The following is a 16903-nucleotide window of genomic DNA, read 5'->3' as shown; positions in this document are numbered from 1 at the left end:
AAAAATACCGCGGGCATAATTTATAAAATTTAAACAAATATTTTCGTAAAATATTTAACCCAATTATGCCCGAAAAATATTACTTAAAATCACGTACAATTAATACCGAAACATACTTTGCTCATGCATAATAAATAAATTCAACCACAATAAAACCATAATTAAATCATACCACATGAGTCTAATTTAAATACCAATTAAACATAATTAATTGCCCAAAAATGATATAAAATCCAGACGCAATTAATTACTGAAAATACTTGCTCATGTGTAACAAATACCATTTAATCATAATGAAATAATAATCGGGAATTTCTAATGACCCAAAATTTCATTTAACACCAATGGGTAAATATATATATAAAATAATATTTTTTCCGATTGTATTTAAAATACACCACATGAGCACAATTTACAGATATCAAATTAATACCACATAAATACAATTAATTACCCCAAAAATATTTTTAAAGGTGGATCACTCACCTGGAGCACGCAATTAAACCATGATCCACCATGGGATCAATTTCACGACTCACTGGTGCTCCTAGAACAAAATTCACAGACAGTCAAATAAAATAATATTTTAATCGGGTAAATAATACCTGGTACCCGGGGGGGTCAAAACACAAACGGTAACCAAAATAGGCGAATGATATACCGAATCAAAGCTCGTGGAATGAGGATCACCAATCCGGTCTCCATCGACCCCAATTCCGCCGGAGGTGGCCGGAATTTGGTCGGGAAGCTTCGGCCGGTTTTGATCTTGAGGGATTTTTCAAACGGTGGGGATTTTGGGCAATCTAACCCCGGAAATGGACTCAGAGGGGTAAAAAATAGTGGGATAGAGGTATGGGACGGGCTGGGTTGGTCGGAAATGGCGAGAATCGCCGGAAAAATTTCACCTCGCCGCCGTGACTTCGCCGGCCCGATCTGGGTGCGTCCGGTGGCGGCTGGCTGGGAAACTTGGTGGCCGAGGTCGCGAGGTGGTGGGCTTGGACGGTGGCCGGCGCGTGTACTGTATGGGTGGCCCCAAAAAGTGCAGCAAGGAGAGAGAGAGGGACGGCCGGTGGGAGAAAAAAACTGTGTGTGTTTTGTGTTTTGGTGCTCGGGGAAGAAGAAGGAAAAAAAAAGGAAAAAAAAAGAAAAAAAAATGGTGTTTTCCCACGTGGGGAAAAGAAAAGAAAAAGAAAAAGAAAAGAAAAAGGAAAAGAAAAAGAAAAAGGAAAAAGGAAAAATAAAACAAATAAGTTCAAATTAATTAAATAAAAACAATATTATTTAAAATAATAATAAAAATAATTTGATTTTACACATGGTTGACATGTGGCATTTCACCATGGTGACACATGGTCACCTTCAGTAAGTCACACGTGGCACATCGTTACGCGTTTAAAAAATAATAATAAAATAATACAGTATTTGAAAAACTTTACAGGTCCATAACTTTCAAACCACATGTCCAAATCGGACGTGCCGCTAGTCTACGGACTCGTATCGACGAGCACTTCACAACCATGCATGAGTCAACGCTCAACCTTGCATGCCTAAAAAGTCAACTCCGGCACCCCTCGGACAGTTTGGACCTCAACTTGTTTTGCTCATAACTTTCAAACCGTAGCTCCGTTTTCAACGTGCTACCAGTCTACGAACTCGTGCCAACGTGTACTTCGTAACAGTACCTCAGTCAACCTAGAATTCTAACCGGATCAAAAAGTCAACTTTTGACCCCTTTGGTCAACGGTCAACGGTCAACCTCGGTCAACGTGCAAAAATTTCCGACATGGTTCGGGACGGGGTGTTACACGTTGGGCTCTCCCCGGACAATCAACGTCTCCAACCTGAACCTAGGGGAACGGAATTTAAGAGTGAGATGCTAATCATCTCAGTGAGTGACCCTATCTGCTGTACACCTTTAATATTAATAATATAAAAATAAAAAAATTTAATTAATCAATACCGAATAATTAAATAAATAAACAATTGAAGTAATATTTTCTCTCAAAACCCTCACTATTCACTCCATTGGAAAAGTTCCCCTTTTAAAACATTTTCACAAAACCCGATATACGTACTTCCCGAAAACCAAGGGATTAAACCATTTGATAAAGAATAAAAAAATAAATACATGCCCCAATATATAATTAACCTGTAATAAATTATAATAAATCATTTTTGAACACCTTTGGGGTTTGAAACATTATTTGAAAAATTACACCTGACGCACCACACCATATACCGGTGATGCCCTCCGATACCCAGCGTCCCGAGTACCGACTAGCGGGGAGGTTAAAGAGAGAAACTTGCAAACGGCGCTTCGGAACCCTAGACAGCCCTGATCCCAGGCAAATACCACCGAACCTTCCAACGGAAAATCCGGCAGCACCTCCCCTAAGGGTAGGACTAACCAAAAATTACCTGCACTGAAAACACACTTCTAAAAACATCCCCTTATTCCTCCCACATTACTACAAATTGATTCCACAAATTCAGCACTTCAAAATAAATACAGTAATCCAGTGCAAAATAAATACAACAAGAGTGAAAGAAATAGTACAACTGCAATAAAGAAGAACAGGTTACTTCACGAAGTAAAACAGCGATGAAGATCAAGTCCGCTCTGGATGAACACCGACAACCTGGTACCTAGAGGAACAGAATTTAAGAGTGTGAGATGCTAATCATCTCAGTGAGTGACCCTATCTACTATACAATATAATATCACAGTAGTAAGTAGATAGATAATAATTAATTGGAAATAATAATTTCTCTCAAAACCCTTACAATTCTCTCAGTTGGAAAGGTTCCCCTTTTAAAACCTTTTCACAAAACCCTTTATTCATATTCCCCGAAAACCAAGACATCAAATAAATATCCGAACAGTAATAATTAATTTTAATTCCAATACAGCTTTAAAACAATTTATTTTTAAAACACCGTTCCGAAAATCAGTTGATGCACCCACTATATACCAGTGGTGCCAACAGTACCCAGCGTCCCAAGGTACCGCCAGACAGGAGGTTATAGAAAGAAATCGGCATACGGTCGCGTGGCGTCCCACTGCACCGCTGCTAACCTGGTGTCCCGGCCATGGGTGGTGGCCTACCCTCATCCGATGGCAACCACAGGACAACCTTATAATATCAACCGCGTGCTAATCACACCCACCTGCGCGCTAATCACATCACCTGCGCGCTAATCACACCCACCTGCGCGCTAATCACAACCTTGTGCACACTAATCATATCACATATAAACAGAACACCAGTACATGCACGGTGCATCCAAAAATCATAAAATCCACATATTTAAATTATATAACAAATTTCACATTTTTCATAAACATAGCGGGCATAGTCCATCCGCTTGAACCCGGAAATTCTCCGTAATTTCTTTATAATCAATACCATAAATTTCATGATTTTCAAATCCACCAACTCCCAAATCCATCAATTCAAATATCCACTTTTTCCAAGCATAAATAATTTCTCGAAATATCATAATCAAATCTCATAATATTCCATGGGCATATTTTATAAAAATTGAAATCACCAACATAACCAAATATTTTCTTTGAAATATTTGAAAATCAAATCGTGCCCATTTTACTATTAAAACCACCCGAATTTCAAAATTCGCAAAACCATAAAATAATTTCACATGGCATAAATTGGTGAAATGCACATTTTTTTAAATCCGATAAATTCACAAATAATTCCACAATAAATCAAATAAATATTTGGCACATAGAAATTAAATTCCAAATATTTAAATCACACATAATATATTCACCAATTAAATTCCCCAAAATTAATTTGAAGGTGGGTCACTCACCTGGAGCACGCAATTAACCCATGATCCACTACGGGATCAATTCTACGACTCACCGGTGCTCCTAGAACAAAATTCACAGACAGTCAAATAAATTAATATTTTATTCGGGTAAATAATACCCGGTACCCGAGGGGTCAAAACACAAACGATACCTAGAATCTGCGAGTTATATACCGAATCGAAGCTCGAGTGATGCTGATCACAGATTCGGTTTCAATTTCCGATGATCGTACCCGACGGGGTTTGAATTTCGCCGGGAAGCTTGTCGGGTTTCGGCTCCGCAATTCTCCCAAACCGTCGCGAATTGGCGGAAACGGATGCCGGATTCAGGTTCAGGAGGTCGAACACAGCGGACTGGAGCCGGCCGAAAAACTGGGTACTCGCCGGAACAGTACTTTCCGGCGAGCCGCCGCGGTCACCGGCAACCGTCGCCAGCGGCGGCGCGTGTGGTGGCCGTTGGTGGTGCAATTTTGCAGACTTGTAGATCTTGAGGAGAGCAACCCAACGAGACCGGCGGTGAGCAAAATGGAGGTCGGACGGCGGAGAAATCACCGTTTGAAGTTTTCCGGCCCCTCGCCGGAAAACGCTCCGATCCCGGCGCGTTGGTGGTCCGATGGCCTTGATTTTTGGTGGGTCGGCCGGACTTGAGGAGAGGATGATGGGTGTATGGCGCGTGTGGCCGGAAAATGGCCGGAACAGTGTCGATTCGCGGTGGCCGACGGTGGAGGGGAAAAACTCGCCGCCGAACTTCGGAGCTCCGATCGCCGTGAAACTTGGAGGTTTTGCCGGAAATGAGGAGGGGAAGCTTTCTGGCCGGCGTGTGTACAGTAACTCGGCCAGAACAGTGGAAAACTCCGGTGGCCGGCGGTGGCTCTCTCTCTCTCTCTCTCTCCTCTCTCTCTTTCTCTCTCTTTCCCGAGACTTTTAACAAATAAAAACCCTTGTGTGACACTGTTCATGCGACACTATTACATCCACAAACTATATTAATTTGTAATTTTAAAATTAAATGAAAATTAAATTATAACATAATATTTTATAAATAAAAATTAATGAGAAATAAAGTTAAGTAATGAAATTTTGTTTTTATATTGTAATTAAATTGTAATTTTTTTTACACCCACAAATTATGTTAATATATGGTTTTCAAAACAAATTAAAATGATATTATAATATGTTAAATCATATGTACAAATAAATAAAGTTAACATCATATTTAATTAAAAACTTGTTGATAAGTACGATTTCACATACTTGTCTCCATACAAATGTATATATTTGGTTTTACACCAATAATCTACTTATATGCCAAATAAATAAATATACCCATTGATAGTTATCCAAACAAACAACCGATTATAAAACCATTACGCCACTCATTATTCAAGTTGGCACGTGTATGTGCGGTGATATGTTGTATTGGATTTGCCTCATTTAGATTCCTCATCATTCGTTCTACATACTCAGCATATGCTATTTCAGCTTCTTCAGTTGTATTATAGGCTTGATATAAATTATCCTTAAATCCTTGCACCTGTTGATGACATTCAGGCCAAGAATTATATATTCCTGGTTGTCTACCTTCAAACACAACATAAACTCTTCTCCTTGCCATTTAATGTTCCTGCATATTATAATAAATTATAACATAATATGATAAGATAATAATAAAATTAGACAAAATAACAATTAACTAAATCAATCAGGTGCATATTAATACACTAAAACATAACACATGCTTCATATAAGTGTCTTTACATACATAATTAAATACTAACATCCATTACCATACCACATGTCCATAAACGACCATACAACATATGTCCATAAAGTTCACATCCAAGTGTTCATAGTTATTATCCCCTCATACATAGTCTTAAATATATGATACACAGCAACACCTAGTAATTTAAAAATTTTCTAGCAAATTCAATCTTGCCCGTATCCGTTCTAATAATCTTAAAAACCTCAACGTTCGATGGATCCAATCTCATTGCCTTAGAGATTTCGAGATTGTCATCAACAGAGAAGCCTAACCTGTCTAGCTCCATAGCTAAGTATTGTGGATAATTGGCTTCCGATTTATCTAACTTTGCAGCCAATTTATCAAACAATTTCTCTGCTACATTGCCAAACCCGCTCACAATGTCATCATCCTTCATTCCAGATTTTCTCTTACCTCTTGATTTGGGTCGGGTAGACGGTTCACTATGGATTTCATTCACAGACATTGGAGAACATACATCATTAAATTGTTCATTTCCACTCTCCAAATTCAAATCATTGACCATATCAATTGGAGTTTGTGCTCCATGTCCTGTTGCCCGATCCTTTCCAAAAATACTAGCAAGCCTCTCATATAGCGGAAACGGTTTACTTCTCCATGCCTTTGCACTTGGGTTACTCTAAAATAAAAAAACAAACTTTTAATTGTAAACAATAGAAAAACATAACTTCATATATCAAGTGAAAAAATTCAATGAAAACTGATGTCCAAAGTTTCAAAACCTGCACATATGCTTTCCAAACTTCGTCACTATCAACGTCCACACATTTAAGAGAGTCATTCCATCCGAAGCCACTTTTGTTTAGCATATCATATATTATACCGTATTGCTTCTTCCACTTTTTCAGCTTTGACTCAATGTGTGGATTTGGTCGCAAGCCCGAATTAGGACATATCTCAGCCAATCGCCTCTCAATCATAGTAATTGTGCCAGGCTTGAATGATCCGGTGTCACACCGCTGCCCACTAGCTACAACCTCATCTAAAATAAGCAGCAAAGCATCTTCCTCCCCTTTGCTCCATGTACGTCTAGATTCAATCCCTCGGATATAGTGACTGCTACCTCCAACTTCCATTTCTATTAAAATACAAATTTTTATGATTTCAACAATACAATAACAGCAAACAAATAACAGCAAGAAAATAAGGAAAAATCATTCACATATGACAACAATGGCATATAATATAAATTGGTTTTCATACAAATGATCCAAGATGTTTAACAAACAGTATAAAATAAAACATCTACAAGAGCATTAAAACATGCGACCACTAATGTCCATGACATCTCCTCTCAGCAAACATTTGCTTAGCTAAATCATCTCTCCAGTTAGTCCATTGGTCTGAGGAAGAAATCGATCCTATAATGTCATCGTCAGTACTAACGGCAACATCTTCACTCCTATCAAACTCAACTTCCCCAGGATCAATTATCATTTCTCTTCTAATAAGATTATGTATAAGGCAACATGCGGTAATGATCTTGATTTGTGTTGTAATAGGATAGAAAGATGGACTTCTTAAAATTGCCCACCGCTTTTTAAGAACCCCAAAGCATCTTTGTATGACATTCCTAGCAGATGCATGCTTCATGTTGAAATACTCTTCGTGATTTATGGGTGCACAACCGTCTCTCCACTCAGAAAGATGATATCTTGTTCCTCTATATGGTGCAAGAAATCCTTCACCATTAGTATAACCAGCATCCACTAAGTAATAACAACCTAAAAAACAAAAACATATCACCTATTAGTGTATGCAATGTTGGTTACTACAATTTAAATTTTGATAATTAGCCTTACCGGTTGGTACTCTTAACCCATTTGGCCTACTTAATGCATCACGGAGTACTCTTGAATCTGAAGCGGAACCTTCCCAACCAGGTAATACAAATATAAATTCCATATTTGGATTACATACACCTAAAACATTTGTGGCTATCTCACCCTTTCTTGTACGATATCTTGGCTTATCGATTTCTGGTACATTCACCTTAATGTAAGTTCCATCTAAAGCTCCCAAACAATTCTACGCCATTAACAAAGTTACTAACATCAGATAATGTTCCAACTAATTGAACTATAATATTAATAACGAAGCTATTCCACAAACGTACCTTAAATACTTTCCATCTATCATCCAAACAATTATCTGATATAAGTTTTGGAGGGCTCAACAGAATCTTATGTAAGCGCTGTACTCCATGCAACACAGAATTGAAATATCGACTTATTGTCTCTCCCGATCTAAAAAATCTAGTGATAATTGTACGGTTCTTGGTATGGTGAGCAATTATGTGCAGAAATATACACACTTGCTCTTGCAATGTAACAATGCCATCACTTTTAACATATCCATCATCATCTAATAATTGACATAAAGTATCAAATTTTCTCCTATCCATCCTAAGCTGACTAATACAATTAACATCATTGTCTAGCAGACTATTTAGAAAAGACATATGCAATTCTGCATTCCTAGGTAATTGATTTCTATAACCTCTGACATTTCGTCTTATACATGCCCAGTACATATACATAAGCAAAAGTAACATAAAAGCCGTACAAAAAGACTCTAATTGTGAATCATTTGGAAGTAAAAGGAATGCAGCGACTTTTCTTCGATCCATATGTACTACAAAAAAATAAAAAAATAAAATAAAAAACAAAAAAATGCTTCAAGAAAAATAAATAAATAAATAGCATATTAAATTTGATAAACATAAACTACTTTGGACTAAACAACGCAAATCAATTCCAATATACATCTATTTGTATGAACCAACGCAAATCAATTCCTTTCGTTTGCCATAAGATGAGTATGACTAATCAAAATTTAATTCCACTTGTCATATATCAACTATGTAGCAAACCAGGATTTTCATTTACCATTTTTCAAGTATGAGCAATCATATTCCTAATCACATGTGTCGTTTAACAAGCTGACTAATCCAATAAATCATGTTCGTGTCAAGCATTTTTCAACTTACAATGCATTTCTCATTCCATTTGTCATCAACCAAAAACACTAAAACACTAAAACACACATATTTTATCTCTAAGATATATTTTATCTCTAAAACACTAAAACAAATGTAGGGTTAACACACATATTTTATAACTAAGATATCACATGTAATGCTCCAAAATTGATCCAATATTTATGGTCGAAAGACCAAAATGCTTATAAATTTTTAGAACCCAAATCATCTAATAGAATCTTTAAAAAAAAATATCTTATAATTATCACCGTGCTAAATAAATAACTCAATTTGAGAATTGGTAAATATTGACAATAATGTCATGTCACTTTTCCAACACATAAAAGGATCCAACCTTTTTCTTTTTTTTTTTGGTGAATAATAAAAGGATCCAACTTGTTACCAAAAAAGAAAGGAAAAAAAAAAAAAGCATCCAAACTTTGATTTTCATATATAGAAATAGATTAAACGATAGTAGAAATGTTTTTTCCAAGGATGAATTTTTTAATTATAAGAATACATGACTGTAATGATCAATATATATATATATATATATTATAGTTTATTTAATGATCGTAATGGTCAATATATTTTTTTCTGTAATTTGCAGTGGTCAACGATGAAACACACCTTTATAGCTCGTTTTCTTTTACTTTTAAAATTGTATTATTTTAAGGAATTAATTTTAGCATAATGCCTCGTATTATTTCAATATTTTTACACGGTGTGCATGAAAGTAGCATAACATCTTTAACGTAGTTTGAAGCACAGCTATATCAGTCCAAAACTTTCATTGTAAAAACTTTCAATATTTTTTTAACTTATTGTAAATGATTGCAGGAGGGGGAGCACTATGCTCAAGAGAATGGAATGTTCTTCATTGAAACATCAGCAAAGACAGCAGAAAATATTAACGAGCTCTTCTACGAAATAGGTGAATTTTTAATACTTCATCATAAAGAAACATATTGTTCCACTGTGCAGCAAGACAGATGAGAGATACACCATGACCATTTGAATTTCAAAAATAGGATATTTTGTTCATAAAAATGCACAACACAAGTGCCATAGAGATAAATATACATCATACATTTAGAAATAGTTGCAAGCATTTTGGCAAATTCTGCTGTGATTTGGAAACTAATATCTGCAATGTGTGGTTTGTTGTTACTGCCCCGTGCAGCAAAGAGACTCGCCAAGAGCTTCTCCACTAAAGCGTACAGGAATAAATCTAAACAACGAAACACAGAGCAGAAGAAAACTATTTTGCTGTTCATCCTGATCTGTGTAGCCTTACCATTTTCAAGTCCTATCAGTAATAATGCTTAACACAGTCCTATCATAAAAATTCAGTATATTTTTTTTTGTGAAAATATAGAGTGAAAGTGTTTAGGTGAAGGTTTTTGTTTTGGAACCCATCAGGCAGTGTGTAAAATTTGCAGACTATCTTGGGTGCAATAATTTGTATTGAGGGAAAAAAAATTTCACAAATGCAGAGAAAAAACTAACAATTTGGGGTTCTTTGCACGACAACAAAACAGAGAGGAGAGGAGAGACAGATCCCACGACAACAAAACAGAGAGGAGAGACAGCTGAAACTTACCTGGGTTCTTTGCAGTTTGGGGTTTTGCTTGCAAATGGAATCCCTTTCCAGATCGACTATAAGATGGCCTATACACGAGTTTGGGAACAAGAGAGGCAATTAGTCTATCGCATCACCAGAAAGAAGAAAGGAAAAACTAGATTTTTGGGTTTTAAAACAAGAACCAAAAAATGCAAGTTTTTTTTAGAACAAAAATGGAAATGGTTAGAAAACATCTGTATATGCAGATATCTCGGTGAAAGATCAAAAGTGGGTTTCAAATCCACACCCATGACAATATAAAACAGAGAGGAGATGGAAGCCCTTTCCCAACCCGAAAGCAAACACAAATTGAGGGAAAAAAAATTTCACAAATGCAGAGAAAAAACTAACAATTTGGGGTTCTTTGCACGACAACAAAACAGAGAGGAGAGGAGAGACAGATCCCACGACAACAAAATAGAGAGGAGAGACAGATGACACTTACCTGGGTTCTTTGCAGTTTGGGGTTTTGCTTGCAAATGGAAGCCCTTTCCAGATCGACTATAAGATGGCCTATACACGAGTTTGGGAACAAGAGAGGCAATTAGTCTATCGCATCACCAGAAAGAAGAAAGGAAAAACTAGATTTTTGGGTTTTAAAACATGAACCAAAAAATGCAAGTTTTTTTGAGAACAAAAATGGAAATGGTTAGAAAACATCTGTATATGCAGATATCTCGGTGAGAGATCAAAAGTGGGTTTCAAATCCACACCCATGACAACATAAAACAGAGAGGAGATGGAAGCCCTTTCCCAACCCGAAAGAAAACACAAATTGAGGGAAAAAAAATTTCCCACAGGCAGAGAAAAAACTAACGATTTTTTGGGTAACATTTTTAAGCAAATTTTTTTTTTTTTTAAAGATATATCGGCGAGATCCTACGACAACAACACAGAGAGGAGAGACAGATGACACTTACCTGGGTTCTTTGCAGTTTGGGGTTTTGCTTGCAAATGGAAGCCCTTTCTCCAGATCGACTATAGTAGATGGCCTATACGAAGAAATGTCACAATACAGGAAGAAGTAGAGAAGAAAACAGATATAGAGATGTAGATAGAGATACTCACCAACCGAGCTGTGATTTTTCCTTTGATCTTCCACGCGAGGCAACGATAAGCGAGAGAACAAGGGCTTTTTTGAGTTTGGGACAAAAATGACCTAGGGGGAGAGACGGGTCAGCTGTTTCCTGATCATTTGGGATTAATTTACTGTTTAGGTTACATCTGTCCCGAGCTCAAAATGATCAACCAAACAGCAGACTGGGACTGTGTCCCATCCAATCCTGGCCAATCCAACAAACCAAACACACCCAGAGGACCTAAAATAGGGGGAGATGAGGTTTAATTCGGATTGGGCTGGCCGGAAACGGCGAGAATCGCCGGAAAAATTTCACCTCGCCGCCGCGACTTCGCTGGCCCGATCTGGGCGTGTCGCCGGCCGGCCGGCAGTCAAATTTGGCTGGTGAGCTCGCCGGCATGTGGGCTTGGACGGTGGCCGGCGCGTGTTACATTCCGGCGACTGAAATCCGGCCAACCGGTCAGTCAAACAGGGAGAGGGAGAGAGTCAAAGGAGAGAGAGAGAGAGAAAAAGAATTTCTGCGTTTTGTCTCTGTCGGGCTCGGGGAAGAAGAAGGGAAGGAAAGGAAAAGAAAAAAAAGAAAAAAAGAAAAGAGACGGTGTTTTCCCACGTGGGGAAAAGAAAAGAAAAAGAAAAAGAAAAGAAAAAGGAAAAGAAAAAGAAAAAGAAAAAGGAAAATAAAAAAATTATTAAATAATAATGTTATTATTTAAAATAATAATAAAAATAATTTGATTTTACACATGGTTGACATGTGGCTTCTCAACATGGTGACACATGGTCACCTTCATTAAGTCACACGTGGCACATCGTTACGTGTTTAAAAATAATATTAAAATAATACGGTATTTGAAAAACTCTACAGATCCATAACTTTCAAACCACATGTCCAAATCGGACGTGCCGCTAGTTTACGGACTCGTATCGACGAGCACTTCACAACCATGCATGAGTCAAAGCTCAACCTTGCATGAATAAAAAGTCAACTCCGGCACCCTTTGGACAGTTTGGACCTCAACTTGTTTTGCTCATAACTTTCAAACCGTAGCTCCGTTTTCAACGTGCTACTAGTCTACGAACTCGTGCCAACGTGTATTTCGTAACGGTACCTCAGCCAACCTAGAATTCTAATCGGATCAAAAAGTCAACTTTTGACCCCTTCGGTCAACGATCAACAGTCAACCTCGATCAACATGCAAAAATCCCGACATGGTTCGGAACGGGATGTTACAGCAGAGGCGTTCTTGGACCTCCAATACTTGAATGCATCACCATGTTTGGGTTGTGGAGGTTCATCCATAGATTCCACAATGTCCCAAAGATCTTCACTCATCAAGTAGGTTTTCACCCAAACGCTCCAGTCCTGGTAGTTTCCTTTGTCAAGAAGTTCACGAACAATGAATCCAGCTGGGAGGACACCTTGAGGACCCATAATTCTATATATAAAAAATAAATTAATATTATTAATTATTTCTTTTTTTTATTAAAGACACAATGTAGTACGTGTATATATATATATATATATATGCATGAATAATAAATAACTATTACAATATTGATTAATTTGTAATAGAGCTAATAAAGAAAATTGTTTATGATCAAAATGCATGAGCCTAATTTAATTAAGATGGATTTAAAAATTATAACAAAGTGTCTACCTAAAGTTAAATTTTTTTTAAAAAAAAAAAAAAAAAGAAAGAAAAGAAAACTGAAAACATCAATGTTACCAAATGGCCACTGCTAGTGCAACGAAAGTTGAAATCTTATGACGATGTCGGAGTACAAACTGTTTGCAGAAAGTTAAAATAAAAATTATAAAAAAAAAAAAGGGCAGTTTAGAGCTCTCTCAGCTGCAAAAAAGAAACCGAATTCTTGTTAAGGGAAAATGCAGAAAACCACTTACACATAATTATACAATTTTTTTTTTTTCAGAATATATATATCTATAGCTATATATAAAAATGTCCAACAGTATTCCAATTTTCGACCCGTGAAAATACATATATGCCTTTCTTTCTTCTCAAATTACGTTGTTTTAACACTATTTTGCAAGTTGGATAAATGGTCAAATTGGACATTATAATTATTTCAGTGAAAAGCACATTTTTCCCAATCTATGAGTGTTTTACTGCCTTCGTATATATATATATATATGTGTATATATATATATATGTGTGTGTGTGTGTGTGTACATATAAGTAAAGAAATTGAATAAAATAAAATGTACAAGAATTTAATTTGATCAATACCGAACAAAAAAGAAAAACCCAGAAAGAAAAACACAAATAGTTTATCACTTTGAGAATCGCTGACCTCCTGAAGAGTAGGGCCAAACGAGTTATATCTGCGAGACTGCAAATCCTGAAGAGTAGGACAAAACGACAAAACGAGTTGGATCTGTGAGACTGCAATTCCAATCCTGTTTTCTCTCTCTGTAACAAAAAGGGTACAAAGAAATAGAGGTGGGAAATATTTAAAGTTGAGGGATTCGACGGGAAAGGAAAGCTACAGTGAAAAGGGTAATGTTCACTATCAATATTAGAACAAATCTATGAAAAACCCACTTTAAGAAGACAAAGGCAAAAACTTACAGTATGAAGTTTGAAGCTCAATCCTTTTCTCTCTCTCTCCCTCTCTTTCAAAAATAGAGATTGAGACGGTCAAAAAGTGCAAACAGACGACTTTCGGAGTCGTCTCGTCTAGTACCCTTTGCCTACCTTTTACATTCTGTGTGGCTCGTGGTGCTTTTTCCTACCTTTTACATTCTGTGTGGCTTTTTCCTACCTTTTACATTCTGTGTGGCTCGTGGTGCTTAAGCACTTTGGATCAGACTTCTTAATCAATTTTTTTTAAAAAAATTATATATATATATATATATTTATATATATAAAGAAAGGTGAAAAATTATTTTATCTTATTTCAAATAAAAATATTTAAAATTTATCAATAAAATAATAATAATAATATATACATGAATTTAAGAATATAAATTTTAACTCTCTATATTATTTTTCTATTTTAGGTAAAAAAAAATTTAAAATTAATAATATCATTTGTAATATTTTAAATATATATTATAAATTAATTTAACAAATTTTAATTTTATACATAAAAAAATTAATAAAATAATATTTAATACTATTAAATAATAGTCCACATGCATAATCGCATGTAGCATGTAGCAATGCCTAAGCATATATACATATGTAGCCTTGGCATGACACAGGAGGCGGCACCAGATGAACAGACAATTCTCTACCGTAAAATAAAATAAAATTGAGAAATCCAAGAAAAGAACAAAGGAAATATGCAAACTAGACAGCAGGAATTTTTCTATTCCAAATAGGAATCAGGGGTAGAAGAAGAGAACAAATAACAATTTATGCTTATAAATATTATATATAGAGGAGCAATATTTCTCTGACCTTTTAAATTATCTGGTTCAACAAGTTTTCTTTTTCATTTTTTTCCAATATCAAGGATGAAAGAATTTGAACCCGATTTAAAAAACAGTAGATTTTATTGCACTAGCTGTCCCCACAAGGAGGTCCAAATGTGTTATCCGATTAGTTCATGCTTAACTTTATTTACCCCGGAAAAAAAAAAAAGGTTATAAAATGTAGATTTGTTGATAAAATTTGAAAAAAAAAAAAAAAATTTCCTTTGACTGTATCTCTATTGAAGCACAAATGCACTAGCTGTGAGTAGTCCTCCACAGTCCGCAAGCTTTTTTGGGTGAATGCATGGTCCGGAAGCTTGCTTACTCTTTAGGTTATAAACTATATTAATTTGGCATTTACCCAAAAAAAAAAAAAAATTACTAATTTGACATTGTCATGACAAGTATACCGTTTACATTCGTTCTTACTCACCTCCTCCCCCCCACCCCACCCCCAAAGAAAAAGAAAAATGAAAAAAAAAAAAAAAAAAGGCCTCGTTCATAGATATATCCAAATTAATCTCACTCGTATGCTGTACAAGAAGCATAGTATATGACCAATATAAAACTTTGTAAATATAAAACAACTTGTGAGGCTTTTTAAACATTGTTTGGTTGAAAATTTTCTTTTAAAAAAATTTCCTTTTTGTACAAGTAATAATTTTTTTCTGTTTAATTTTTTTTTATTTCTTCTTTGTTGAGTATTGATACATTAATTGTCTCTTTCACTCCATATCAAAAAATAAATAAAAAGTAGTATTGCTATCTTATTTAGAGCCAGAGACAAAGTGTATGTCATGTATAATTATGTCCTAGTGCATAAGAATCTGTAACATCCCACATCGGTTGGAAAGGGAAACGAAGTATGGCTTATAAGCGTGTGGATACCTTTCCTTTCAAGAGGTCTTCCGCTGCGTTGACGGAGAACGTAAAACCTTGAGGGGGGCTACGGCCTGGAATACCCCAAAGAGGACAATATCTTGGTTGGGCCTGGGAGGCCCGGGCCAGTGGGACTGACAGGTGTAGGGGTGGGACCCCTAACCACTAGGAGGCCTTTTCCTGTGACCCATCATTGTTCTGGGCTCGGGAAGAGCAAAACCGTGCGAATTGGGCCCAAAGTGGACAATATCTTGATGTAGGTGGTCTGGGCTGTTACAAATCTATACATAAAATATTATTTTCATCGTATTTTGTTATGGAATTAAAGCTTTTTCCTTTTCATTGTTTATTAATAGAAATGATAGTTTTTGAAAAGAGAAAGCATATATAAAAGAGAAATCTAATGGAAGAAATTAATTTATTAGGAGAAGAATAAATCATGATTAAAATTGTTAAGAAACTTAGCTAATAGTTTGGCAGCAAATATATATACATATATATATATATGTATGGATTATGTTTCTACTCTTTTTGATAAACTTCTTTTTTTTTTTTTTTTTTTTTTGATAAACATGTATAATGTTTCTACTCGTTTCTAGTAAATGTAGCTCTTTTCATTCACACACACACACACACACAATCTTAACACCTCATGAAATCGTTGCAGATTGATGTGACAATGTATGATTCATTTGGAAAAAAATTAGGAATTCTAGCATTTTATAAAACAGATAGTCATTTTCTATTGATATTGTAATTAAATGGAGAAGATATTAGAATGTAAATTGAATATAAAATAAATTTTATATTGTTGTAAAAATAAATAATTTATTTATTTATTTATTTTGAGAAATAAGTTAGTTGCATATAAAAACAGAGATAAAGAAAAATTATACATAGAAAATAATAATTATATAAATTTCCGACTGATTAGGCCTGTTCAGTTTCAGACAGGGCCTTACGTGAAGTCCATGGAGCTGGACTACCCAAAAACTAATGATCGTACTTTAGGCTCAAGCACAAGCAGGCTTGGCCCAATTCTTTTTTGTGTTCTCAATTGGGGATTAGGACCTCTGTATGTGTATGGCTTTATTTCTCCCTTTTTATTTATTTATTTTTTATTTCATTATTACTATTATTATCTTTTGAGAGAGAGAGAGAGAGAGAGAGAGAGAGAGAGAGAGAGAGAGAGAGAACGTGTGTATAAGGCATTGTTTTCTTTGTTAAGAAGTTGATGAACAATTACAACCTTGACACAATACCTTTTTTCTTACTCATAGTCA

General features: G+C 35.6%; 1 protein-coding gene and 1 long non-coding RNA gene across 2 annotated transcripts; both read right to left on the bottom strand.

Moving 5' to 3' along the window:
- Positions 1-5192: 5192 nt before the first annotated feature.
- Positions 5193-8249, bottom strand: LOC132805030 (uncharacterized). The gene is made up of 7 exons (XM_060819776.1): positions 7935-8249; positions 7737-7814; positions 7567-7648; positions 7423-7479; positions 7003-7302; positions 6343-6698; positions 5193-6239 (listed from the first exon to the last, which is right to left on the bottom strand). The coding sequence occupies exons 1-7, from the start codon at positions 8247-8249 to the stop codon at positions 5736-5738; spliced, it is 1692 nt and encodes a 563-aa protein (XP_060675759.1). The 3' UTR covers positions 5193-5735.
- A 1220-nt stretch (positions 8250-9469) lies between these two features.
- LOC107435635 (uncharacterized) lies at positions 9470-14081 on the bottom strand. Its single transcript, XR_009640180.1, has 6 exons — positions 13894-14081; positions 13616-13734; positions 11293-12738; positions 11145-11216; positions 10670-10737; positions 9470-10271 (listed from the first exon to the last, which is right to left on the bottom strand). It is a non-coding gene; the product is annotated as an uncharacterized LOC107435635 (long non-coding RNA).
- Between the last annotated feature and the right edge of the window lie 2822 nt (positions 14082-16903).

The sequence above is a fragment of the Ziziphus jujuba genome, chromosome 8 (assembly GCF_031755915.1).
Source record: "Ziziphus jujuba cultivar Dongzao chromosome 8, ASM3175591v1".
NCBI classification, from domain to species: Eukaryota; Viridiplantae; Streptophyta; class Magnoliopsida; order Rosales; family Rhamnaceae; genus Ziziphus; species Ziziphus jujuba.
The sequence above is the reverse complement of the archived record's forward strand: the minus strand, read 5'-3'. Positions and strand labels throughout refer to the sequence as shown.

Excerpts from the sequence above, each read along its gene's own strand:
- LOC132805030 (XM_060819776.1), bottom strand. The coding sequence starts at position 8,249 with ATGGATCGAAGAAAAGTCGCTGCATTCCTTTTACTTCCAAATGATTCA. Across the intron at positions 7,815-7,934 it reads TTGTTACATTGCAAGAGCAA|CGCTTACATAAGATTCTGTT; the intron begins GTGTGTATATTT and ends CATGGAGTACAG. Across the intron at positions 7,303-7,422 it reads TGGGTTAAGAGTACCAACCG|GATTTCTTGCACCATATAGA; the intron begins GTAAGGCTAATT and ends CTAATGGTGAAG.